Raw genomic sequence first — 27,421 nt, 5'->3', positions numbered from 1 at the left:
AAAAAAACCCCGCAGGAACTCGCAAGACATTTTCGTCTTGCGAAGCAAGCCCATAGGAAATTCGTTTTGCGAAGCACCTCCAAAACGGAAAACCCTTTCGTCTAGCGAGTTTTCCATCTTGCGAGGCATTCGTCTTGCGGGGCACCACTGTATAGCTATTTCCAGATGCAGTGCATTTATTCCCTGTGCCTTTCACATTTAGGTAGAGTGTTCTTTCCAAATTCTGCCATCCTCCATGCTTTCTTCCTCATTGTAAGGAAGAATGGGATAGCCCCATTGCTTCCACACCATTGCTGTAATTTAGACCAGTGTTCTTCAACCTTACAGCTCATGTATCATGATATTATCCCCAGATAATGGCTGTGGATGATGGATGTAGGGAAATGGTTCAGCAGCTTTGCAGGTGCTACACTGTGACATAGTTTAATGCTGATAATTAATGGGGAGTAAGTTCAAGCTGTGTCTGTGATTGATCGCCCCCCCCCCCATGGCTTTTATGGAGCCTGTGCCTGTCTCTGGAACCACACTTCGATTTATCTGGTGGTCAGAAAAAGTACAGGCCTCCCTCCTGAACGTTATAGGAATGTATTCGACAACCATTCTCAAACCACCCAAAGAATCATTGTTCTGCTCTCGGTCACTTTAGGATGGTGGTTATGGAGTTCTATGGAAAGAATGACCTCACTCTGGGGGTGTTTCTAGAAAGGTATTGCTTCAGGTAAGAAATTTCAATTTTCTTAGATTTCATTCATTTCATAAAATTTATACACTGCTTGAGTGTATATAAAAAACCAGCAAAGTGGTCCTTCTTAAGTACCATCTGTTCTTGAATATAAACACTTGAACCATAGTGGTTGAACAGAGGAAAAAGTTGAGGTGTTCTTCAGTGCTTGGAGATGAATGGAGGCAGTAAGCAAGAAGAAGGCTGCCATCACGTGGAGAAGACACAAGCAGGCCTCCTGAGGCAAGGTTTTCTCACGCTTTATAGACACAGCCAATGTGCCACTGTAAGGAAGTGCATGTATCGTCTTCATAAGAGGCACAGCATAAAATAAAATAAAATAAGGAAGCAGCGGACCCTTCAGAGCTCTCTGGTGGTCCTCCAGATGTTTTGGGCTCCCAGCTTCCATCAGGCACTGCCAGCATGGCCAGTGGTTTATTTTTATTTATATAGCAAAGCATAGATATGCCACTTAAATCAGGAAAAAGTATCTCTGAACAGTCAAGAATAATAAGCATCAATCAAACACAGATAAAATCAGCAAAGCTGAAGGAAACCCCAGAAATTAATGTAGTCTTGCTAAAATAAAGCTTCCAGCTAGTGTCCAAAACAATATAGCTAGGATGCCAGCAACTCCCATCTCTTGCGGGGGCGCAATTAGTGCCAGCACCATCCTTTAAGAGTTTGGGTGTAATCTTTGACACCTCCCTTTCCATGGAGGCGCAGATTGCAGCTATAACAAAGGCGGCATTTTTTCATCTCCGCCAAGCTAAGCAGTTGGCTCCTTATCTCTCTCGCCCTGACCTAGCCACTGTGATCCACGCGACGGTCACCTCCAGACTGGATTATTGTAACTCGCTCTACGTGGGGCTGCCCTTGAGACTGACCCAGAAACTCCAGCAGGTGCAGAATGCTGCAGCGAGACTCCTTACGGGGTCCTCGCTGTGAGATCACATTCACCCGGTGCTTTATCAGCTGCACTGGCTCCTGGTGGAGTACAGAGTCAGGTTTAAGGTGCTGGTTTTAACCTTTAAAGCCCTATACGGCCTAGGACCCTCGTACCTATGGGACCGCCTCTCCTGGTATGTCCCACAGAGGAACCTACAGTCTGCAAATAAAAACATCCTGAGGGTCCCAGGCCACAGAGAGGTTAGACTGGCCTCAACTAGATCCAGGTCTTTCTCGGCTGTGGCTCCGATCTGGTGGAATGCTCTGTCACAAGAGACTAGGGCCCTGCGGGACTTGACATCTTTCTGCAGGGCCTGCAAGACAGAGCTGTTCCACCAGGCCTTTGGCCAGGGCACAGCCTGACTCCCTCCTTTGGCAATCTTCACAGAACTCTAGCCCAATGGTTGCCATCAATTTGATTTTAATTAATTTTATAACAAAATGATTTTAAAATAATGTATTATTTTATTGTTGTTAGCCGCCCTGAGCCTGGCTTCGGCTGGGGAGGGCGGGATATAAATAAAAAAATTATTATTATTATTATTATTACGTCAGTAAGCAGGGAGTTCACAAAGCACAGCTGCTGCCACACTCAAAGTTCTGACTCCTCACAAATGCAGGCGGAGCCGTTTGTGGCCCTTGCAAAACTGCAAGTTCCCCAGTGTCAAAGCAGTTGAGCGTTGTAGTCCAGCAACTCCTGGGGATCCCTCCGTTTCCTGCCCCTGCAACGGACTGAAGAGGATTGCCAAGTGAAAGATGTTTGCTTCACATTTTTGTCCTTTGTTCTTTCCAGGCCTTCCTACCAGTGCCCAAGCATGTTCTGCGATACCCCAATGGTGCACCACATCCGTCGCTTTGTCCACGGGCAAGGCTGCGTCCAGATCATACTGAAGGAACTGGACTCCCCAGTGCCGGGCTATCAGCACACGATTCTTACCTACTCCTGGTGTAGGATGTGCAAGCAGGTAATGAGAGATCTCCGTTCTGCGGTGGTGGTTTTGTTTTGTTTTGGTGAGTCAGTTATCACAAGCTTTTGTATCACGAAGTGGACTTTGAGTGTGGATGCTTGCTTAGCAAAGGTGCAGGCAGGGGCCAGAAACATGGAGGTGGGGTCCAAGCTGAACACACAAAAATTACACAAAGGCCACCTTTCTTCTAAGTTCCTGCCTTTAATTCAAAGTAATCTGTGAAGGGCAAGGTTGCATGTCCTTAATTAAGATGTCTTTATTGTGATTCAAGGCAAATTTAAGCCTTGTACCCTTCATTCTCTTGTCAAAAACTTTGTTTAATCGTACCAAATACCGTTTGTATTGTTTTACTATCAAGTTAATAGTGACTACCTACAGGACTCTGTTATGAAAAGACTGCCCTTCTCAGGAAAAACCTCCAATTTATCCCTTTCCCCTAGCTTAGTGTTCAAATTTGCACAGTTCTAACCAGGGACGCAGGTGGCGCTGTGGGTTAAACCACAGAGCCTAGGACTTGCCGATCAGAAGGTTGGCGGTTCAAATCCCCTCGACGGGGTGAGCTCCCATTGCTCGGTCCCTGCTCCTGCCAACCTAGCAGTTCAAAAGCACGTCAAAGTGCAAGTAGATAAATAGGTACCGCTCCGACGGGAAGGTAAACGGCGTTTCCGTGCGCTGCTCTGCTTCGCCAGAAGCGGCTTAGTCATGCTGGCCACATGACCTGGAAGCTGTACGCCGGCTCCCTCAGCCAATAAAGCAAGATGAGCGCCGCAACCCCAGAGTCGGTCACGACTGGACCTAATGGTCAGGGTCTCTCTACCTTTTTTAACCAGAGTTTGGGGTGGGTGTGCAAATCCAGGCTTTAAGAGGGAACCTGGTTAGTGTTACGCAGTGGGATACTAAACTAATATGAAGCAGAATTCACGCCTGTGGGGCAAGGAAATACTGCTTTTGGAACTGGCTTTGCAGCCCATGAGACATGGATTGGACTTCTTGACAGACCTTTGTTGTGGGAGCAGGGGAAGAAAACCCTCAAAGATGGAATTTAAGAGCTGATAATTCATGAACTGCTGGGGCAGCATTCTTATCCACTCGTGATGTGTGAAGATCACCCTTCTTAAAAAGAGCTGCTTTCTAAGTAGAGTAATGGTAAAGGTAAAAAAGGTAAACGACCCCTGGATGGTTAAGACCAGTCAAAGGCTTGTGGTGCTCATCTCGCTTCAGGCCGAGGGAGCCAGTGTTTTTCCACAGACAGCTTTTCCGGGTCATGTGGCCAGCATGACTAAACCGATTCTGGCAATTAGCATTTGTTAGAGAGACTTTGCATTTCCACGTGAAATCATTTCTGTTACACTGTATAAAAATACTGCATTTGAACTTAAAATTAAGTTAGTAGGCCTGAATATGATACTTTACATTTTTGCTACACTGTTTACATATTCTAATCTTCTGCTGTACTTCATAGTTCTTAAAGTAGTGTGTGCCAAGGAACAGTATACCCATAATACAGGTGGGCGACTGAGGCTGGGCGATAGCAGCTTGCCTAAGCCCCATCCTATATGTTTATGCGCAGAAGTGATATTTCAACTGGAGACCTCCTAGCAATAAGCAGCATAATAAATCGATGTGAACAGACTGCACCAGCAGTGCTTTCATGCTGTGAAAGAGTGCGCCACAATATGGACTATTTGTGCTTTTTGAGAATTGTGTTTTTCTGCAGCCAGACTTCCAAGTCAGCAGTTTCATTTGCTACCTCTGTCCCAGTGACACTGTTATCTAGAGGTGTGCTGGCCTTGTTGTTTTGCTGACTCCTTCCTACATAAATCAAAGCTATGCACGGGCGTGTTGTAGATTCTAAGTCACACCCAAGAACTGCTGAAGCTCATGTTAAGTCATAGATGTGGCTTGGATGGATTTTTCTGCGTGTCGCCAAAGTGCTCAGATAAAACCACTAACTTTTTTCCAGGTAACACCAGTAGTTCCGCTTTCCAATGACTCCTGGTCCATGTCCTTTGCCAAATACCTTGAGCTGCGCTTTTACGGGCACCAATACACCCGAAGGGCCAACGCGGAGCCTTGTGGCCACTCCATACATCATGACTACCACCAGTACTTCTCTTACAATCAGATGGTGGCCTCTTTCAGGTAAGAAGGCTTTCCCTCCAAAGGTTTATTGCCTCCCTCTGCAAATTCAGGAGATAAGTGGCCTGATTTGATTTTATTTACTTTTTATTTTAAGAAATACTGTACATACAGTGGTACCTCTGGATACGAACGGGATCCGTTCCGGAGCCCCGTTTGCATCCTGAAGTAAACATAAGACGCAAGTGCGCATCTGCGCGTGCGCAGGTCGTGTTTCGTCGCTTCCGTGCATGCACATGACGTCATTTTGAGCGCATGCGCGAGTAGCGAAACCCGGAAGTAATGCGCTCCATTACTTCTGGGTCGCCGTGGAGCGCAACCTGAAAATATTCATCCCGAAGCTACTTCAACCCTAGGTATGACTGTATAAACCCCTGCAATCAAAAATACAATAAATATATGGAGTAACATGTCAGCCTTTAAAAATAATAATAACTTTTATTTTTAGTAGAATTCGCCAGTAAAGCAAATAAGGGTGAAACATAGTCGGAACAATGGAAAGAAAACAATCAAACACAATTAGTTTTGTTAGGATGTGTGGAATACCAAATCATAAAGCCCACAAGCCATAATCTTAGTGGGTCAGCAAAACATCATCACAATATTTTATAATTCTAAATTTTGGTGATCTTTTGATGTAGGTAATTTTTTCTTTCACCTTTTGTTTTCATGCTAAGAAGAGTTGTAACCTATCCACTGCAGCGATGGTGTTGGGGGGGTGGGGAGGGCGGGCGGTCAGAATGGCATGTAGGTGTCTTCCAGTGTCCACTCCTGGAGAAGAGGGCTGTTGGGTGGGGCCTCACTGTGGCAGAGACCCTGACTCTGCCCAGGTGGTCAAAAAGCTACTGTTTGCAGTAGCACATGACCCTGAAACAGGGCGTTTTGGGTGTGGAGTGCTGATAGCTTTAGATACCCTGAGAGGACCAGTGCTCAGGCCCCTCAGCTATGCCAACCTAGAGTTGGCCTAGCACAGAGGAAGGAAGAGACACCCACCAGCCTTCTGCCTTGGCCACCAAGAGCTGGCAGGGCTTCATCTCAGGCAATGGATCCATTTCTTCCTTCCTCCTCGGCTCCATATAGGATTGCTCTGCTCAACATGCTGTATTGTGTTTTTAATATTCGGTTGGGAGCTGCCCAGAGTGGCTGGGGAAACCCAGCCAGATGGGCGGGGTACAAATAATAAATTATTATTATTATTATTATTATTATTATTATTACATAAACATTCAAGAATGATTTTTAAAACCCCGCTCTTGTTTTTAATCTGGTACACAAAGAACATAGTTTCTAAGCTACCCCCCCAAAAAAATTATTCTTGTTTATTTATCCTGAATAAAATATTAGCACCCAACAACTCAACATATCCCAGCCTCTCTATTTTCCCATATTTGTGCAGGAGGCATGACCACCATTAGCAAAAACTGGTGTTTTCCAGTCCTCCTCAAACCATCGTTTCTGATTCTGTCTTACGGGCAATTCACAAATCAGTTTGTTAAAATTTAGGGGTCCTGAATTTCAGACACCATAGAAAATGATGCCTGTGTTAACAATGTGGCCCAGTTTGAAGATGTGTTATGTTCTCTTCCTAGTTATTCTCCTATACGGTTGCTAGAAGTGTGCGTTCCAAATCCGAAGATCTACATAAAACGCCAGGTTCCGCATAAGGTTGCCATGCTTCAAGACCTGAAGGATTTTTCTCAAAAGTAAGTATCTGCACCTGTTCTCTCCCCTTCCCCCTCCAGATTAGTGTATGTCTAACCTGATAATGGGACGCGGGTGGCGCTGTGGGTTAAACCACAGAGCCTAGGACTTGCTGATCAGAAGGTTGGCAGTTCGAATCCCCACGACGGGGTGAGCTCCCGTTGCTCGGTCCCAGCTGCTGCCCACCTAGCAGTTCGAAAGCACGTCAAAGTGCAAGTAGATAAATAGGTACCACTCCGGCAGGAAGGTAAATGGTGTTTCCGTGCACTGCTCTGGTTCGCCAGAAGCGGCTTAGTCATGCTGGCCACATGACCCGGAAGCTGTACACCGGCTCCCTCGGCCAATAAAGCGAGATGATCGCTGCAACCCCAGAGTCGGTCATGACTGGACCTCATGGTCAGGGGTCCCTTTACCTTTTAACCTGATAATGGCATGTCCATTATGGTTCTTTAACTGCTATTGCCTTGCATTGGATTGGTCGTGTTCTCATGTTGCAATAACTGATAATTCATGGCTTGCCATGAGACGCCTCCTGCTTTCCTCTTTCCCTTAGAGCAGGTTGGAGCAACAAACCGCGGTCCTTTGCTTAGCATTATGCCTGAACCAGGGATTGCAGTTTGTTTTGCTCCAAATGAAACGCAGTGGTTTGTTCCTGATGTGGCAGTTGTGATTTGTGTTCCAGGATATTCTGAGCTGTTCAGGGATATTCCTGTGGGCACAGCTAGGTCATATATCGCTGACCCTATACAGATTTGGGGTTTGATTATGAAAAGTAATTACAATGTGTTGACATATTGCAGTCGGTAGAACTTCACATCCCCCTTAAGTTCCTTCTTCCAGCCACTTCTCAGCAAAGAGGCAGTGAGATGGACTGACTTGGTGGGGAGACGTGATAAGCGATAAGAATGTTGCTTGGCCCTTCCCCTAGTTCAAGATCCACATTTGCATCTCAGAAGTGTACCTCTTTGTTCTGATAGTTGTAAAATCTAAACTCTGAGAGCCTTCTACCCCAATTCAAGAATGTTTACCTCTGATAGGTGGAGTCTTTGCTTTGACATGCCTTATAGTTCCTTTAGACAACAGCTATGATGCATTTGTAGGAAAGCAGGTGGCGCTGTGGTCTAAACCACTGAGCCTCTTGGGCTTGCCGATCAGAAGGTTGGCGGTTCGAATCCCCGCAATGGGGTGAGCTCCAGTTGCTCGGTCCCTGCTCCTGACAACCTAGAAGTTCGAAAGCACGCCAAAAAGTGCAAGTAGATAAATAGGTACTGCTCTGGTGGGAAGGTAAATGCCGTTTCCGTGTGCTGCTCTGGAAGCGGCTTAGTCCTGCTGGCCACATGACCCGGAAAACTGTCTGTGGACAAACGCTGGCTCCCTCGGCCTGTAAAGTGAGATGAGCGCCGCAACCCCAGAGTCATCTGCGACTGGATTTAACTGTCAGGGGTCCTTTATCTTTACCTTTTATGATGCATTCAGGGCTGTGTGTACTCTATATTTTAAAAAGCTGAAATTTTGCACTTGGACAGAATCCAAGTTCTGATTACGTTTGTGTAATGCAAAGGAAATCAAGCATTTTGTTTTGTTTTATCATTTTGCATAGTTCTGCAAAAAAGTTTTGCAGGGCAGTGAAGCATCTCACCTCAAAAAAAACCAAAGCCATGAGCTGCACAGATGTGCTATCACGTGCGTTTTACCACGTAATTACATTTCTGTGAGGATACCCGTGCTTTTGTGCTATCTCAAAGTATCGTATATGCCATGTGTGAAGCTGCCTAGAGTAGCTCAGGCTCAACAGGTGTATAATCACATCCCATAGTATTCAAGATTAATGTGGGTGTATTGTGGCAAAACCTGAAAGGTGTGCATTTCCGTTCCAAACTTTGGCCTCATTGTTTTAGGGTGTCTCAGGTATATATTGCCGTGGATGAGCGCCTCACCTCTCTGAAAACAGATACTTTTAGCAAATCAAGAGAGGAGAAGATGGAGGATCTTTTTGCCCAAAAGGAGGTAACGTATTTTGATGTATTCTGTGGGGAAAAGCACACTAATTATATGCAATGTTACAGGTTTGCTCGGTTTGCTAAACATAGCAGGCTTCTGATTCTTGCATCACAGCCAGCAGATCCAGGGTGCAGTTTACATGAGGCTGAAGAGAATGCCGTGTGGAGGACAGCTGTTCTACACTCTCAGCCAGCCTTTCTCAACCTTGGGTCCCCCAGATGTGGTTGGACTACAGCTCCCAACATCCCTGGCCACTAGTCCTGCTAGCTAGGGATGATGGGAGTTGTAGTCCAACAACTTCTGGGGGAGCTGAGAGCACTTTCGGCATTGTTCTTGAGTTCTCTCTCAATAAAGAGTAGTGGGAAATGATATATTATTAATTGAAAAAGAAGTTTAAAATAACATCTGTAAAAAAAGCCAGAAGCTTTCCTTTTGGGAATCATAGGGAGAGAACTAGCCAAACTATATGTATGCCACTACGGCAATAAGAATGTTATTTGCCCAGAAATGGACAGAAGAAGTCCCGATGAAAGAAGAATGGATACAAAAACTTATGGAACATGCAGAAATGGCAAAACTTACAGGAAAAATTAGAAATTAAGATAACAAACTTTTTATAAAAGAATGGAAATGGTTTATTGAATATTTACAAATAAATTATAAACAGATAGGAACCCTGGCAGGATTATTGTAATAACCTGCAGTTTTATAAGCGTATACATTTAAAGTAGATGAATGAATGTTTAAGTTAAATTAATTTGGAATATGCAGAAAATATAAAAAATAAATTTAAGGAACCGCAGAAAGAGGGGGAAGGAAGTTGAGTTTTGAAATGTTAAAATGATTGTAAAATTATTGAAATGTATAAAATTGGAAATCATGAATAATTTTTTTCTAAGAAAAGAGTAGCGGGAGGGGCAGAGTTGTAGCTGAAGTACTTGGCCACGATAATGGTAAATCTTTCTGTGCTGTTTTTTTATATATAAAAGAAAAGATGGGTTTTGTCTACTCAGCATTCCCTTTCTTGGAAGTTTGATCTGTGTTTGATAGTTTGCTAGGAGGAGACATTGCAGACAGGTCATGGGTAGGTCTTTGCCCGAGAAGAGCCATTGCAATGTTTGTATCCCTGTCCTTGGACAGATGGAGGAAGTCGAGTTTCGCAACTGGATAGAGAAAATCCAAGCTAGGATGCTTTCTTCGTCCCTTGACACTCCTCAGCAGCTGCAATCAGTTTCTGAATCTCTAATAGCCAAAAAACAGAGCCTCTGTGAGATGCTGCAAGCTTGGAACAACAGGTGAGTGAGTGGCAGCTATTAAATTTCTGGTGCTCCTGCGATCACCAGCCATTATAGCCCCCTGCAATTTTCCCCCTCCATTGGATAGCTCTGGCTGGTGCGTAATTTCAGTACTGCGGCATAGATAGACTTTCTCTACAAAGTAAGGGTTTTTACCCTTTCAATTTGTCAGTCACAGGCGTTGAAAAGTACTGGATTTCTTTGCAAATACTGTCTTTGAAGTAGACTCTAGTGTGAATTTGAGAGGGATGGCATTATAGTGGTGCCCCGCAAGACGAATGCCTCACAAGACGGAAAACTCGCTAGACTAAAGAGTTTTCCGTTTTGGAGGTGCTTCGCAAAACGAATCTCCTATGGGCTTGCTTCACAAGACGACAATGTCTTGCGAGTTCCTGCTGGTTTTTCCCCCCTTCCCCCCCTTTTTCTAAGCCGCTAAGCCGCTTATCAGCTGATCCGATCAGATAAGCTGCTAAAAGCCGCTAATAGCGCTAAGCCGCTTATCAGCTGATCCGATCAGCAGATAAGCCGCTAAAAGCTGCTAATAGCGCTAAGCCGCTTATCAGCTGATCCGATCAGCAGATAAGCCGCTAAAAGCCGCTAATAGCGCTAAGCCGCTTATCAGCTGATCCGATCAGCAGATAAGCCGCTAATAGCGCTAATAGCGCTAATCCGCTAATCCTTCAATAAGCTTGCTTCGCAAGACGAAAAAAACCGCTAGACGAAGAGAATCACAGAACGGATTCTTTTCGTCTTGCGAGGCACCACTGTACTTTAAACATACAGACATCCTGCTCACAGTTAAGCCTCACAACCACTGAAATATATGTTTGAATCAAAGCATTTTTAATGTTTACCCTGTTGTAAACATTAAGGTAGTGTGGGGCTACTTTTGAAGGTGACACGGAAACTGCAATTAATCCAGAATGTGGCAGCTAGACTGGTGACTGGGAGTGGCTGCCGAGACCATATAACACCGGTCCTGAAAGACCTACATTGGCTCCCAGTAGCACAATTCAAAGTGTTGGTGCTGACCTTTAAAGCCCTCAGTGGCCTCGGTCCAGTATACCTGAAGCAGCGTCTCATCCCCATTGTTAAACCCAAACACTGAGGTCCAGCGCCCAGGGCCTTCAGGCGGTTCTCTCACTTCGAGAAGTGAGGTTTCAGGGAAGCAGGCAGAGGGTCTTCTCGGTGGTGGCAACCGCCCTGTGGAACGCCCTCCTACCAGATGTCAAGGAAATAAACAACTATCTGACTTTTAGAAGACATCTGAAGGCAGCCCTGTTTAGGGAAGTTTTTTAATATTTGGTCTTTTATCATATTTTTAATATTCTGTTGAAAGCTGCCCAGAGTGGCTGGGGAAACTCAGCCAGATGGGTGTGGTATAAATAATAAATTATTATTATTATTACAGGTTACAAGATCTCTTCCAGCAAGAGAAAGGGCGGAAACGCCCCTCAGTGCCACCTAGCCCTGGGAGACTGAGGCAAGGTGAAGACAGCAAGGTACTGGTTTCTGTTCTTCATAGTAATGAATTTGAAACTGCAGTTCTTCTTAGGCCAGGGGTGGGGAACATTTTCCAGCTCCGGGGCCCCCACCCCCTTTCATGAGTAACCTTAGGCCACCTGGCGGAGGTGCATAAAGCAAGGGCAAACAGTGGAGAGAGGAACAGGTGCCGTTCTCACCTGTGTACAGTAGGAGGCATTCCAGCCATGGAAAAGTCACAGGTTTCTGCAAACATACACCCACACATCTCTCCACCTGTCCAGGCCAAGCAAGAGGCGTTTGCGCAGTTGAAGGACACGCTCCAGCCAGACAGAAGCACCTGGAGAGAGCCCAGAGCAGGCTAAGGAGAGGGTGTGGCCTGAGGAGAGTCTCAAGAGTTGCATTTGGCCACCCGGGTTCAGGCTCCCCACTCAGGTTCTAGGCCTGCTGAGGCACAGCTCCATGCAGGAGCAGCACACATTTCGCAGGGGAGACCGGTTTGCGTGCGCAGAATGAACAAGTGTTGCTTGTGTCTCCTCCCGAGCCTCCGAAGTGTCTCTGGAGGGGACATGTGACACTGGCTGAGCTTTTCCAGCACAGCTCCTAAAACATTGCGCACACTAGAAGTTACCGTATTTTTCGCTGAATAAGACACACTTTTTTCCTCCTAAAAAGTAAGGGGAAATGTCTATGCGCCTTATGGAGCGAATGCACTGGGCGTCAGAGGGATCCCTCGGCTACCGCTGCAGTCGTGAGCTGAGGGATGCCTGCGCAGCCGGAGCCATGGCTCCCAAGGGCATCCTGATCAAATTTGCAGATGACACCAAACTGGGAGGGGTGGCTAACACCCCAGAGGACAGGATCACACTTCAAAACGACCTTGACAGATTAGAGAACTGAGCCAAAACAAACAAGATGAACTTTAACAGGGAGAAATATAAAGTATTGCACTTGGGCAAAAAAAATGAGAGGCACAAATACAAGATGGGTGACACCTGGCTTGAGAGCAGTACATGTGAAAAGGATCTAGGAGTCTTGGTTGACCACAAACTTGACATGAGCCAACAGTGTGACGCGGCAGCTAAAAAAGCCAATGCAATTCTGGGCTGCATCAATAGGAGTATAGCATCTAGATCAAGGGAAGTAATAGTGCCACTGTATTCTGCTCTGGTCAGACCTCACCTGGAGTACTGTGTCCAGTTCTGGGCACCACAGTTCAAGAAGGACACTGACAAACTGGAACGTGTCCAGAGGAGGGCAACCAAAATGGTCAAAGGCCTGGAAACGATGCCTTATGAGGAACGGCTAAGGGAGCTGGGCATGTTTAGCCTGGAGAAGAGGAGGTTAAGGGGTGATATGATAGCCATGTACAAATATATAAAAGGATGTCACATAGAGGAGGTTACAGATAGGTAGCCGTGTTGGTCTGCCATAGTCAAAACAAAAAAATTCCTTCCAGTAGCACCTTAAAGACCAACTAAGTTAGTTCTTGGTATGAGCTTTCGTGTGCATGCACGCTTCTTCAGATACACAGAATCTGAAGATGTATCTGAAGAAGTGTGCATGCACACGAAAGCTCATACCAAGAACTAACTTAGTTGGTCTTTAAGGTGCTACTGGAAGGAATTTTTTTGTTTTGACATAGAGGAGGGAGAAAGGTTGTTTTCTGCTGCTCCAGAGAAGCAGACACGGAGCAATGGATCCAAACGACAAGAAAGAAGATTCCACCTAAACATTAGGAAGAACTTCCTGACAGTAAGAGCTGTTCGACAGTGGAATTTGCTGCCAAGGAGTGTGGTGGAGTCTCCTCCTTTGGAGGTCTTTAAGCAGAGGCTTGACAACCATAGGAGTGCTCTGATGGTGTTTCCTGCTTGGCAGGGGGTTGGACTCGATGGCCCTTGTGGTCTCTTCCAACTCTAGGATTCTATGATCTGTCGCTCTTGCTCTGCTGGCTTCTCAGCGAAGTGGGATGAGGGATGGAGGGGGCTCCTTGTGAGGGCCCCCTTCCATCCCTCCTCCCGCTTCGCTGGGAAGCCAGCAGAACAAGAGCGAGAGCTGCGCAGCGCGTCTGGCTTCTCTGCTGGCTTCTCAGCAAAGCGGGGAGGAAGGACAGAAGAGGCTCCTTGTAAGGGCTCCCTTCCGTCCCTCCTCCAGCTTCGCTGGGAAGCCAGAAGAGCAAGAGGTGCTGCGCTGCTCTGCTGACAGCAGAGAAAGAGTGAGAGCCAGCAAAGCGAGAGCCGCTTACACGGCTTCTCTCCCGCTTTGCTCAGCTCTCACTTTGCTTGCCCATCCCTCCTCTCGCCTCACTGTAAAGCAAGCAAAGCCCCTGTCCCGGTGTCTCCTCCTCTTTTACAGCGAGGCAGGAGGAGGGATGGGCAAGCAAAGTGAGAGCTGAGCAAAGTGGGAGAGAAGCCGTGTAAGCGACTCTCCCTTTGCTTGCTTTAAAGCAAGAAAAGCCAGAGCCACTTACATGCTCTGCACAGAATTTTTTTTTCTTGCTTTCCCCCTCTAAAAACTAGGTGCGCCTTATTGTCAGGAGCGTCTTATGGAGCAAAAAATACGGTAGTTGCGTTCCCACCATGCAGGTGCTGATGAGCCGACTTGCTGGGTGATGCAAGTAAGCGGGCTGACAGATTGCATGACAGCCTGAAACTCCAGGGATTATTTTGTCTTCTGATTTTATGGCTCGGCGCTGAGCATGATTCCTGTTGGAGGCAAGTCCCACTGAGTGAGTCCAATGAGAGGAACTCAGTTTCCCCATGGCCTCTGATTGAACCCTGTGACAGCAGGATGCTGGAGTTGACTGATCTTTTGTCTGATCTAGCAGGGCTTTCCTTGTGTTTTTATGTTCTTGCTTGCTTCCAAATAAGTGCGCAAAGGTGTGCAGCCCTGAAGCCCACTGCAGTTTTTACAGTAAAATGAACAGAGTAACTTTTTTTGGTTAGTCTTCATTGGAGTTAAGGGTCCAGCTTGTGAAAGAGGGGAAACCAGAATTAGGCATTGCTTCTTTAATCATCAAGGTAACTTTTGGGTAGCAAGTATCAGTGTAAGTTTTGGTATCCGTATTGCCTCCAATGAGTCCAAGGGAGAACAGGCAAATGCAGATTACTTTTTATTCCACAGATCAGCTCAATGGATGCCTCTCCTCGCAATGTTTCTCCAGCGCTACAAAATGGCGAGAAAGGTATGTTTGCCTTCTCTAAGAAACTTCAGCCTTTCATTTACTTGTTAAGCTGCCTCTGAATGCTCCTCAGTAAGCTTGCATCCTGGAAGCTTTACGCCAGCTCCCTTGGCCAGTAAAGGGAGATGAGCGCCGCAACCCCAGAGTCGTCCGCGACTGGACCTAACAGTCAGACGTCCCTTTACCTTTACCTTACTTTATTACTAAAGGCTAATATTCCTTGGGTTAGATGAGGAAGAGGAAATGTCTTGTGTGGAAATGGAAATGTCCTTTTGCACAGTACCCTTATGCTTACTTAAATCCGCTTTTTGGAACGCTTAGCGTCCCCACAATATCACACTGATTTGTTTCCATTGCAGTACGCTGTCACCCCTTTCATATTCTCACAAAGCAAGTAAAAAATTCCTGAAAATTCCAGCCAAGAATAAAGTCAGACTCCTCCTGTGAGTGTCTGGCTGGTGCAGAGATTTCACTGGTCAAGAGTTCAAAGGGCTAATTATTAGCTGTGTGTCACTGCCATGCAGTGCTTGTTGATTTAATGGCAGACTCCCCTCCCTTGCCCCATAATTTGAACACTGCCTAGAATTGAGCAATAGGTTCATTCAGTGTCTCTATTTAAGCTATGCCCACACAACTTGTGACCCCCTTAGACCACTGCATCCCGGGTTGGCAGGAAAATTGGGGGGAGGGGGCTGCTGAATACCTGGTAGGCTGCCATTTGTGGCTATAGTGAGCTGCAGTCATCTTGGCCGCAAGTTGTGCAGGCCTGACAGTGAGCTGAAGAAAATGCCCATTTTACTCTCAGTGCAACATCACTGAGATCTCTGTTTTTAAAATAATTCAGTCCCCAGATCTTAGATTGCAAGGTTGTTTCAGTGTAATTGGACTGTTCTGTCATGATGCGTGGTCAGGAGTAAATAAGCTGGCATCAGAAGACCCAAGCCTAAATCTCAGCTCATTTTCTTTTAGTTTCCGCATCTTGGTTTTCTCCGGCTAAGAAAATGCTCTTACTGATATCCCTATGAGCTTATTTCTCTCTCCTGACCCTGGCTGTTACCTGTTGTTTATTTATTTTTTTAAAAGTCCTCTTTATTTAAAGTCTTTCGCCTTTTACTGCAACGTTCATTTCGCCTTTTACTGCAACGTTCATTTTTCTACAAGTTTAGCTATTTGGAATTTTAAGGATAGATAGAGATAGATGGATGGATGGATAGATAGATAGATAGATAGATAGATAGATAGATAGATAGATAGATAGATAATAGGAAGAACTGGTTGGTTCCTCTTGCAGATGAAGGGTAATGCAAGTGATAAAAATGGGAGGGATGCTTATTTGTGTGCCCATTTTCCTTTTTCCAACCTATGCTAAATAATTTTCAAGAGGCGAATAGGGAATGCCTTCAGAAATATGCGGCTTGTATGTTGGGTCAGCTTTTAAGTAATTAACTGGGTGTATGGTTCTCCCCACCCCCCGTCCCCATTTTGCAGAGGACCGTTTCTTGACAACCTTGTCGAGCCAAAGCTCCACAAGCTCTTCCCTTCTCCAGCTCCCTGCCCCTCTGGAAGTCGTGTCGGACCAACTGACAGGAGGAACCTCTTTTGCCAACGCACAGTCAGAAGCAGACATGGCTAGCGGCTCAGAAGGTACCATCCTCAGTAGTGCCTTTGTTCTGCTTCCCCGTCCCCTCCTGCCGGCTGAACCACGTAACCAAAAATGCATTTATTCAATGAATTATCTTCATGGCAGGCTTGGCATTTCTTCCTTTAGCACATGCCCTTTCTACGTGTACTATGTGAGCAAAAATTGGGTGTTGAGGAGGGAGTTGCATTTCAGCATCACTGACAGTTTTGCCATTTTCAGCATTCAGGTTTTGTAGGCTTATGCCTTCTTTTTTCAGAACTGCAGAGGATTTTTTAGACATGTACATTTTGTTCACGTTGACTCAAGCACAAGACTATCAAAAGCCTTGAGACTGATTTTTGGCACTGTGAGGTATATTAAAATCATAGTGATCTCTTTGCTAGAAGCAGTGGCGTTACTGGATAATAATTTAATAGCTGAACCAATCAATACGATAGAGATAACAGGTGACTTCTGAACGTCCCCAGAATAAGCAAATCTTGGAACTCTGGTGTTTTAACAATATTGAGAGACGTATGATTTATTATTCTTCCAGATGTCTTTGATGGGCATTTGCTGGGGTCCACAGACAGCCAGGTGAAAGAAAAGTCCACCATGAAAGCTATCCTAGCCAATTTGTTACCTGGAAATAGCTACAGTCCCATCCCATCCCCTTTGTAAGTACAATCAACACTACTTAGGAGCAGTGCACCATGTATTTTTCCAGGTAGCCGAATTTTGCTGTCTTGACTGTGTTGCATGTGGTTGGCTGCAGGGCTGCTTATCTTTATACATTTGATTGTGGGGTGTGTGAAATGATGTTCATAAACACTCCTATGGAGTAATAGTCAGAGGTACCCAACTGAATGCTCTTAGGCCAAGCTTAGCGCAGGGATGGCTGCCTAGTGGCCCCTACTAACAGCCACTAAAAGGTCTTCTTTATTGCGCGCGCGCGCGCACACACACACACACACACACACACACACACACACACCACACTTTCATACAAAAATGTCACGAGGTGGAAAACAAACTAAAAATACACCAGGTTGGCAAAGGATCTCAGGTTTGAAAGGCCTTTAGTAAAATCCGATGGTCCTTCTAGCTAGTTTAAAAAGGGTTGAAAAGCTGCACTGCTTGCATATTTTCTGCAGCCTTCCTCTGCAAAACACAGCACACTCTTCTGGGTCAGTTGCAAGGGTAGTTAACAATACCCATGAAACACAATCAGCATAAAAACAGTACAGTGGTACCTCTGGATGCGAACGGAATCCGTTCCGGAGCCCCGTTCGCATCCTGAAGCGAACGTAAGACGAGACTGCGCATGCACAGGTCATGTTTCGCTGCTTCTGCGCATGCGCGTGACATCATTTTGAGCGTCTGTGCAAGCAGCGAAACCCAGAAGTAACGCGCTCCGTTACTTCCGGGTCACCGCGGAGCGCAACCCGAAAATATTTTAGCTGATGCGTATTCATCCTGAGGTATGACTGTAATCAAAACACACATCCATCTGTAACATGAATAGAAATATATATATGTAGAAAACTATTACAGTTTGACAATTCAGCTCTACTCCAGTTGCGTTGCTACAGCCTGAACAAAGAAAAGTTTATTTATCGGCTATCTTTTTGGCTGGCAGATCTGTTAATGTAGAATTGCTTGTTCTTGAACGTATAATATATTATAGCTTAATCTGTTGTCTTCTCAATTCAGTGAGCCTGACAAGCATTACTTAATGTATGAGCACGAACGTGTCCCTATTGCCGTCTGTGAAAAGGAACCAAGCTCCATCATAGCCTTTGCTCTCAGGTATGTTGGTTTGCTGTGTTTTGGTTTATTCTTCTTACCGACACGTTTGGGAAATGAAGTGCTTCCTCCTCTGTATCCTTTCATCTGCAATGAAGAATATTGCTAAGATCCATAATATTTTAGAGACTTGTGGCGCTGTGGGTAAAAGCCTCAGCACCTAGGGCTTGCCGATCGAAAGGTCGGCGGTTCGAATCCCCGCGGCGGGGTGCGCTCCCGTCGCTTGGTCCCAGCGCCTGCCAACCTAGCAGTTCGAAAGCACCCCCAGGTGCAAGTAGATAAATAGGGACCGCTTACTAGCGGGAAGGTAAACGGTGTTTCTGTGTGCTGCGCTGGCTCGCCAGAGCAGCGATGTCACGCTGGCCACGTGACCTGGAAGTGTCTCCGGACAGCGCTGGCCCCCGGCCTCTTAAGTGAGATGAGCGCACAACCCCAGAGTCTGTCAAGACTGGCCCGTACGGGCAGGGGTACCTTTACCTTTACCTTTAGTAGTACATTAGGTACATTAGAAGGTGAGGCTAATGGAGCTCTTGCCTTTGACAATTAGCCACGCCTGAGCATTTTACATAAACACCCAGTGACCTTTTGATGGCTGGCTTTATGTCAAGTGACTTTAGCATGCTTTGAAGAGTGGGCTTTCTGATGTTCATTTGACAGGTGTGCGTGTGTAAAAAAGCTTGAACGTTTTTTGATGAGGCAGGCTAAAAGTAAAACCAGTAACACTTTTACCCCACAGAGCCTAGGGCTTGCCGATCAGAAGGTCGGCAGTTCGAAACCCCATGACAGGGTGAGCTCCCATTGCTCGGTCCCTGCTCCTGCCAACCTAGCAGTTCGAAAGCACGTCAAAGTGCAAGTAGATAAATAGGTACCGCTCCGGTGGGAAGGTAAACGGCGTTTCCATGCGCTGCTCTGCTTCGCCAGAAGCGGCTTAGTCATGCTGGCCACATGACCTGGAAGCTGTATGCCGGCTCCCTTGGCCAATAAAGTGAGATGAGTGCCGCAACCCCAGAGTCGGTCACGACTGGACCTAACAGTCAGAGGTCCCTTTACCTTTACCTTTTACATGCAGTTAGGGCCTCCAGAGACACAGCACTAGCAGAAGCTCTTAATTGTGTCTTAATTAAGCAGTTAAAAATTCTCCCGAGTATCTGGGTCCTTATCACTTCAGGTTGAATGAGGCTCACATGGTTGAATGTTCTTATGTACCTTCTCCCCCACCCCTAATAAACTCCCCCCCCCATTGAAAACTAGCATGCCAAGAAACAGTCTCATTAAACCTTCTCTCTGACATGCCCATTTTTTATATGGAGGCTCTGCAGTGGGGCATTCCACCTCGTGAGCCCTCACCTGCAATCTGAAATGACACAGTCCAGACACAAGTGTGCTTCTAGCTCAGGACGCAAACCTAAATCCTCTTTCTTTGCCTGCCACACTTTGAGCTGTGTTGGACAGTTGGTATAACACACCGCATTTGCTTTACTCTTCAGCTGTAAGGAATACAGAAATGCCTTAGATGAATTATCCAAAGTGTCTCTGAAGAGCAATCCTGAAGAGGGACTCCAAACTAACAGGTGAGACAGTCTGCTACCTATCCACTTGCAGAGCAGTGAAGTACTGCAGAAGTCCCCTGACACCCTTCAGATTGACTAGAAACTTCACTTTTTGTTCAGTGTTTTATGGTCAGTGTGCTGAGCTTCATTGTGACCAGGTTTTCTTCACAGCCACATTTTTTCTATAATAATAATAATTTATTATTTATAACCCAGCCATCTGGCTGGGTTTCCCCAGCCACTCTGGGCAGCTCCCAACAGAATATTAAAAACCCAGTAACGCATCAAACATTAAAAAACTTCCCTAAACAGGGCTGCCTTCAGATGTATTCTAAAAGTCAGATAGTTGTTTATTTCCTTGACATCTGGTGGGAGGGTGTTCTACAGGGCACGTGCCATACCGAGAAAGCCCTCTGCCTGGTTTTCTGTAACCTCACTTCTCGCAGTGAGGGAACTGCCAGAAGGCCCTCGGAGCTGGACCTCAGTGTCCGGGCTGAACGATGGGAGTGGAGACGCTCCTTCAGGTCTACAGGGCCGAGGCCATTTAGGGCTTTGAAGGTCAGCACCAAGACTTTGAATTGTGCTCAGAAACGTACTGGGAGCCAATGTAGGTCTTTCAGGACCGGTGTTATATGGTCTTGGTGGCCACCCCCAGTCACCAGTCCAGCTGCCACATTCTGGATTAATTGTAGTTTACGGGTCACCTTCAAAGGTAGCCCCACGTAGAGCGCATGGCAGTAGTCCAAGCGGGAGATAAACTACATCTTATCACAGCAGATGAAGTGCCTCCAAGGACATGAGTTTGGCATTGCTAAACCCAATGTTCTCTCTGTCAGTTCAGTATGGTTTTGGTGCCAGGTCTCTGGCTCTTCAGGCAACCCTCCACATGGAAGCTTGAGATTAAATCATTGAAGCATATCTGCCTATCAACAGCCATTTCCTAGCTGAACCTCCGGTTCCAGAGTCAGCCCACTCCTGAATGCCACTTGCCAAGAGGGCAAACAAAGGGAATGTTTTTGCTTTTGTGCTCTCCTTGTGAGCTTTGCAGAAGCACCCAGCTGGCTGCTCTTATGAAGGGCGGGAGAATGTGGGGTTTGATGAGACCTTGGTCTAATTCAGAAGGGCCCTTTATAATCTCTGAAGGAACTTTTGCCATGGCCTTGGAGCCTGGAAGCTGCTGGTGAGAGCCAGTGTGGTGTAGTGGTTAAGAGCGGCAGACTCGTAATCTAGTGAACTGGGTTCGATTCCCCGCTCCTCCACATGCAGCTGCTGGGTGACCTTGGGCTACTCACACTTCTCTGAAGTCTCTCAGCCCCACTCACCTCACAGAGTGTTTGTTGTGGGGGAGGAAGGGAAAGGAGACTGTTAGCCGCTTTGAGACTCCTTAAAGGGAGTGAAAGGTGGGATATCAAATCCAAACTCTTCTGCTTCTTCTGGTGAAGACTGTTCTTCTTACAAGCGATGACAATGTGGTTGTATTTATATCAGCTGTATTGTAAAAACATAGTGACCCAAAACGCTTTTTTTCTGCCCCCTCTAGTCTGGCTGAAAGCAGAGCCAAGAACAGCAGTCCAGTTCGACTACCTGAGATGAATATGGGGCAGTCAAGCCAAACAACTGAGGCAGAGCAGCGTAAGAATTTAAAGAGTTTGTGGTGTCGTGTTTTTATTTGGAGGTGCAAACAGTGTAGCTTCAGCACTTGATGGTATAGCAAAGAAAACCAAATACTGAAAATCAAATCTCAGCATATGCTAGCTGAGGCATGCCTAACCTTTTATCATTATTCTGCACCAACCTTGCAGTGTTTATAAATCGTAATATTGATGTGAAAAATCCACCTATTGCTAGCTCTGTCCAAGTAATTTTTCTTGCAGACACCGCTGTGCTGTGGGTCTTCCGCATTGTGATGATGAATGTGTTCAGCAACCGTTAAAAGAAAAGTAGTTGCTGACTTAGAATTCCAGTACAATTCTTTGAAAAAACAGAAGATCCTGAAAGCCTTTTAAGACAGAGGGGGTTTTTTGGGTGGGGGGAGTTCTGCTTTAAGAAGCTAGGAAATTTCCTGTTCTCCTGTTCACTGCAGAGTGGATTCTTAGCTTAATGAGATTGTGGATTTTTCAACTCCTTTGCCATACAGCTGCTTCTGGGGTACCTGCTTTCTCCCAACACGGCCTCACCTCAAAAGATATTGGATGGATTAGGGCAGAAGACTCCAACAAGTCTAGTGAGGGTCATAGTGGCTCACTAGTTTTATGGCAGTCATTTCCTTCATATTCTGTCTACTCCAGAGCTAGTTTTTGTGGGTTGCTTTGAGCTAGAGCTGCCACATGTCACCGGTCGTATAGATTAACTGGTGGAAAATCTTTCAAAGAGATGCTGGTGAGTGATTGGCGATAGGCTTTTAAAAATGGTTTTTAAATACAAGTTCTACTTAACTTGAACCACAGGTAGCAGGTGACCTCTTCAAATGACCTTCGTGCCATTATGAAATTTCCCCTAACATTCAGCCCAAATCCACCCACCTGTTGCTTAGTTCTGCTAGATCTAGTCCAGTCTTTTAGGTATTTGGACTGGTATTTGCACCTGCATTGTGAAAAAGCCACTTCCTTGACTTACTCAGCTACAGATGATTATGTCTCATCTCATGTCTCTGGTGGGTAACAACACACACACACACACACACACACACACACACACACACACACTTTTCCTAAGGCCCACCATGCCTTTAAGAGCAAAACACTTCCCCCAACAATTCTGCAAAGAGCCTTTTGCAACAAGCTACCGTATTTTTCGCTCTATAACACGCATCTGACCATAACACGCATGTAGTTTTTAGAGGAGGAAAACGAGGAAAAAATATTCTAAATGAAACAGTGGATGTATGATTTTTATGGTTCATGCTGTGGCCACAGACATGTGATCTGACAGTGAGTTTGGGGTAGCCCAATGCAAAAATCCTGAGGATCCATGTGGATCCGTGCTTTGTAACCACGTTTTAAGTGGGGAGGGAAGGAAAAGAACTCAAGGGACAAGGAGCTTTTCCGCGGGGAGGAGGGAGGGAAAGAGCACTGTTGCTTTAAAGGTATACTTAAGGTATTTGCCCTGTGCCTGGGTTTTTTTTCCATTTAACAGTTTGCAGCCTTTTCCTTCCGCTCCTTGTTTTGAGGCAGAATAGATTTGAGCAAGTGAGGAGGACTTGGATTGCAGGGGATTCGCCATAGAATGGAGCACAAAAAAGCGGTAGGGGCACTAGGACCCAGACATTGCTCAAATCTATCCTGCCTGAAAACAAGCTGCTCCATCCCAGCCGATCAGCTGAGACGCGGGGGATTTGCGAAGTTTTCCCCTCTCCCTCATGCCCTCCCCAGCCTTTTTTTTTACTTCCTGGTTTTCACTGCGCTGGCTCAGAGCTCGAGGTTGGTTTTATTTTGCTGCTGGTTGCTTAAATTTTATCTTTCCTGCCGTCTCTCTGCAGCCTCATTGCTCTGTTTAGAGAGCGCGCAGACCTTTGCTAGCGTCTCTCCCTCCCGTGTAAGCGGCTGCTGCCGGCTTTGCTGCTATGGCTCTCCTTCCCTCCCTCCTTCCTGGCTCCAGGTCGCTTTAAAGAAAGCAAAGTGAGAGCCTCATAGAGCGTGTAAGTGGCTCCCGCTTTGCCTGACTGACGGCAGCCATGGCTCTGATCCGTGCATTCGCTCCTTAACACGCACAGGCATTTTCCCTTACTTTCTCGGAGCAAAAAAGTGCGTGTTTTGGAGCGAAATTTACGGTATATATGCTGGAAGTCTTGGGTGGGCTTAGGGCGGCCTCATTTGGCTTTGTGACGGAATGAATGAGGAGTGGGCTGCACCAAATGTTTTGTCCTTACTTTGGTTATAGCAAAGAAGCCATATGGAGTTCTGTCCTTCTTCCGTGGTACAGGAGGGAAGAGCCCCGACCTCTCTTCTCAGAAAAAGGAGACCTTGCGGGGAGCAGACAGTGCCTACTATCAGGTTGGGCAGACAGGCAAAGAAGGGGGAGAGAGCCAAAGTGCAGAGGCGCAAGGTACAAGGTTTTAAGTCTTCTTCTTGTTTCCACTTCCTTAAACGGATCCTTCATCTTCTGCAAATGACATTATAGTTCCCTTTTCTCGAGATGGGGAGGGAATCAACTTCAAAAGTAAAACAAAATACAAGGTTGACGCCCCTGAACCCTGAAATGTGCTGAATCTCTTGAATAATTTGTTGAATTAATTAACGGTGTACGGCAGGGTATGTTGTAGCGACAATCCCACAGACTTTCATTCCTTGATACCTTCTCACATTTTTTTCCCCGTTTTGACTTTTGCTGCATCTAGCGACAGTATTCAGTTTTAGCTTTGGGAAATGGTCAGTGTGTCTTTTTGCTGGAATAAAATAGGGCCTCTGTTGACCTGCAAGAACAACTGAAAGGTTGCATCCCTGGTGAGCCAGCGTGGTGTAGTGGTTAAGAGCGGTGGACTCGTAATCTGGGGAACCAGGTTCGCGTCTCCGCTCCTCCACCTGCAGCTGCTGGGTGACCTTGGGCCAGTCACACTTCTTTGAAGTCTCTCAGCCTCACTTACCTCACAGAGTGTTTGTTGTGGGGGAGGAAGGGAAAGGAGAATGTTAGCCGCTTTGAGACTCCTTCGGGTAGTGATAAAGCGGGATATTAAATATCTTCTTCTTCTTCTGGTCCCATTTTCTGTTTGCTCTTTTAGATGAAGTAGATGGAGGGGATGCACAAAAGAAGCAGCTGGGAAATCCACATGTTGAACTCCGTAAGTAGGAATCTGTTTTGGAGCCAGAATTGAGAGTGGGGAGCGCAGAGGCAGATGCGTCGTCTCCTTGTTGATCAGAATTACAGATTCACTCTCTAATCTTTAATGTATTTCATTGAACCCGGTTCCACAAATATCTGAAAGGAGGCAGCGGTGTTTCCAAGTACATTACGACCACATTCACACCATGCATTTAAAGCACTGTGGTACCACTTTAAATAGTAATGGCTTCCTGCAAAGAATCCTGGGGAATGTACCGTATTTTTCGCCCTATAGGACGCACTTTTCCCCCTCCAAAAATGAAGGGGAAATGTGTGTGCACCCTATGGGGCGAATGCAGGCTTTCGCTGAAGCCTGGAGAGCGAGAGGGGTCTCTCTCTGCAGGCTTCAGGAAGCTCTCCGCAAGCCTTGGGAGCCCGTGGGAGTTCCCGCCGGGCTCCCAAGGTTTGCGGATAGCAGCCTGTTCTGGGGGCTGGGGTCGGGGGAAGCTCAGGCTTCCCCTGCCCCAGCCCCACGCCTGGGGGGGAAATATTTTTTTTTCTTTATCCCCCCCGCCCTAAACTAGGTGCACCCTATGGGCTGGTGCACCCTATAGGGCGAAAAATACGGTAGTTTGTTAAGAGTGCTAAGCAGGGCTGGCCCAATCTATTTTGGCACCTGAGGCTAACCTTGAAATGGCACACATACTCCAGCCAGGGAAGAAGGGGTGAGTGAAGATCTACACCAGGAGCAAGGGTGAGAGGAGGTTATCAGTGCCTCCTGTTGCCCCAAAGGCCGCTGTATCTGCTGCCCCTGGGGATCCTGTAGTCTGAGGCAGTCGCCTCACCTTGCCCCATGAGTGAGCCCGTCCTGGCGCTGAGAGTTGTGAGGAGACTGCTGTTGCCGTCTTAGAGCTACAGTTCCAAATGCGGTTTAACAATGAATCCCTCTATGCAGGAAACACTGGGAAATTGTAGCTCTGTGAGCAGAATAGAAATCTAACAACAACTCACAGCAGCCTACAGCTCCCAGAATCCTTTGGGGTGGGAGAGCCATGACTGTTTAAAATGGCATCATAGTGCTTTAAATTTATGGTGTGGATGTGGCCTGCTTGGATAAGAAGTTGATTATTTTTGCCACTTGCAAACTAAGCATAGCTCTGTGAGACATCCCTTGCTTATGCACCAGTGCTGTTTATTCCCGGTGGCCTCTCAGAATCAGGAGACCGAGGTGTATCGTAAGCTAGCAATGGACTTTGCTCAGGACTTGCCATCGCATTCTTGAGTCAGCCAGAACTGCTCACTAGCCAAGTGAAAGATGTGTCTTGTCAGCCTGGCTTTCCATATAGCAGCTGATTCTGTGACCTGAGAAATCTAAGCTTTTATTGGCTTTTAAGATGCACACATCTCACTGCATTGGGCTATCTGAATAGAGATCTGCAAAGATTTGTACTGGTGCGTTTAGATATTTTTGCTGCCTTATCACGAAGGCTCAGAGCAAGCTTTTACACTTACCGTATTTTTCGCTCCATAGGGCGCACCCAGTTTTTAGGGGGGGAAATCAAGAAAAATAATCTTATCCCCCCCCCCAGCCCCAAAGAGCAGCGTACAGGATGCGCGCAACCTCTGCCTGCTGGAGGGGTTGCGTGCGGCTATGTCACAAGCCAAGGCAGCCAGCAGGATGGATCCCGCTGGCTGCTTTGGCTTCCTAATTAGCCCGACACAACCTCTCCCTCCCGGGAGAAGCTGCACGGGACTAAAGAAGCCATAGCCACGTGCAGCTTCTCCCTCCCGGAGGGGCTGCGCGCGGCTATCCCTGAAGCCTGGAGAGCGAGAGGGGTCGGTGCGCACCGATGCCTCTCGCTCTCCAGGCTTCAGCGAAAGCAACGCGAAGCTTCTGGAGCTCGGAGGGAGCGCTACCTCTGCGCTTCGGAGGCTTAGCGTTGCTATCGCTGAAGCCAAGGAGCCTGCATTCGCTCCATAGGACGCACACACATTTCCCCTCAATTTTTGGAGGGGGAAAATTACGTCCTATAGAGCGAAAAATACGGTAGATATTTGTGTTGCTTGGCATGCCAAATAATTGGATAAACTCCAGCCACGACAATGCAGCCTCAATGAAATGCTTTTGCTGCAGTCTCTACAGTTCTACATTTGTGATGCTCCTGAAAATATGTTGCAGCATGTCATTGTCATATAAACTATCTAGACCTGAAGATTGTGGTAGAATGTAGTGCCTGAACCAAAGATCCAGTGGCATATTCTGGTCCAGAGGGACACAAGGTCGTCCAGCGGAGGGTTCCTGTGGGGCTCAGACGTGTAGGAGAATCTGCCACCAACTGGAGTAGGCAAGGTTAGGGTGGAGGAATGTAAGGATTTTGAAAAGAGGAGACCTTAAATATGGGTGAGGATCTCTTCTAGGAAATGGATCTTCCATGGCCTCTCTGCCTCCGTGTTTTTCCACAGAATTCTCTGATGCCAATGCCAAGTTCTACTGCCGGATTTACTACGCGGGAGAGTTCCACAAAATGCGTGAAGTGATACTTGGGAGCAGCGAAGAAGATTTTATCCGTTCCCTCTCTCACTCTCTGCCCTGGCAGGCACGGGGAGGCAAATCTGGAGCTGCTTTTTATGTGACTGAAGGTAAGTGACTGGCCTCTCGCTTGTCCCTTTGCGTAAGTGCTTACTCTTGTCTTTTATTCCACGTGGATGAATTGTGCAAGGTGTAATGAGGTTGAGGGAACGTTCTTTCATATGTGGTGGACCTGTAAAAGGGTAAAAGAGTATTGGGAAATAATTGATAATGAATTGGAAAAAAATGTTTAAGAGCACTTAAAAAAACACCACACCACCACTAGAGTCCTTTCTGTTGGGGATAATTCAGATGGAAATTCCCAGATGTCAAAAAATGTTATTTATTTATGCTGCTACTGTGGCCTGTGTTTTGTTAGCCCAAAAATGGAAATTTAGTGAGGTTCCAACCAAAAAAGATTGGCAACTTAAACTGATGAAATATGAGCAGCTTGCAGATCTAACCCATAGAATAAGAGAACAAGAAAAACATATAGAATTCTAGAATCATAGAGTTGGAAGAGACCACAAGGGCCATCGAGTCCAACCCCCTGCCAAGCAGGAAACAACATATGTTTAAAGAAGATTGGAAAATGTTAATTTTAATATAAGGAGGGAAATTGTGTACTTTTGAAAACGTGGGCAGCATTAAGATAATTCAACAGTGTAAGTAAGTTTTGAT

The 27,421-nt window shown here is 46.3% G+C and overlaps 1 protein-coding gene across 9 annotated transcripts in view; it reads left to right on the top strand.

Moving 5' to 3' along the window:
• PIKFYVE (phosphoinositide kinase, FYVE-type zinc finger containing) overlaps nucleotides 1-27,421 on the top strand; it is a 95,740-nt gene that overhangs the window by 58,884 nt on the left and 9,435 nt on the right. For 7 of the 9 annotated variants that reach the window (XM_083471591.1, XM_083471595.1, XM_083471589.1 and 4 more), the window contains 16 exons: nucleotides 647-718; nucleotides 2,463-2,634; nucleotides 4,601-4,779; nucleotides 6,366-6,479; nucleotides 8,376-8,484; nucleotides 9,619-9,773; nucleotides 11,185-11,275; nucleotides 14,379-14,439; nucleotides 15,925-16,080; nucleotides 16,614-16,734; nucleotides 17,771-17,866; nucleotides 19,351-19,434; nucleotides 20,954-21,045; nucleotides 23,293-23,457; nucleotides 24,131-24,190; nucleotides 26,635-26,811. In XM_083471591.1, the coding sequence (XP_083327717.1) occupies nucleotides 647-718; nucleotides 2,463-2,634; nucleotides 4,601-4,779; nucleotides 6,366-6,479; nucleotides 8,376-8,484; nucleotides 9,619-9,773; nucleotides 11,185-11,275; nucleotides 14,379-14,439; nucleotides 15,925-16,080; nucleotides 16,614-16,734; nucleotides 17,771-17,866; nucleotides 19,351-19,434; nucleotides 20,954-21,045; nucleotides 23,293-23,457; nucleotides 24,131-24,190; nucleotides 26,635-26,811 (1,904 nt within the window). The remainder of the gene's footprint in view (nucleotides 1-646; nucleotides 719-2,462; nucleotides 2,635-4,600; nucleotides 4,780-6,365; nucleotides 6,480-8,375; nucleotides 8,485-9,618; nucleotides 9,774-11,184; nucleotides 11,276-14,378; nucleotides 14,440-15,924; nucleotides 16,081-16,613; nucleotides 16,735-17,770; nucleotides 17,867-19,350; nucleotides 19,435-20,953; nucleotides 21,046-23,292; nucleotides 23,458-24,130; nucleotides 24,191-26,634; nucleotides 26,812-27,421) is intronic. The other 2 variants (XM_083471593.1, XM_083471590.1) reach the window with 1 other exon arrangement.

This window comes from Podarcis liolepis (genome assembly GCF_965112155.1).
Source record: "Podarcis liolepis genome assembly, chromosome: 1".
Lineage (NCBI taxonomy): Eukaryota > Metazoa > Chordata > Lepidosauria > Squamata > Lacertidae > Podarcis > Podarcis liolepis.
The sequence above is the reverse complement of the archived record's forward strand: the minus strand, read 5'-3'. Positions and strand labels throughout refer to the sequence as shown.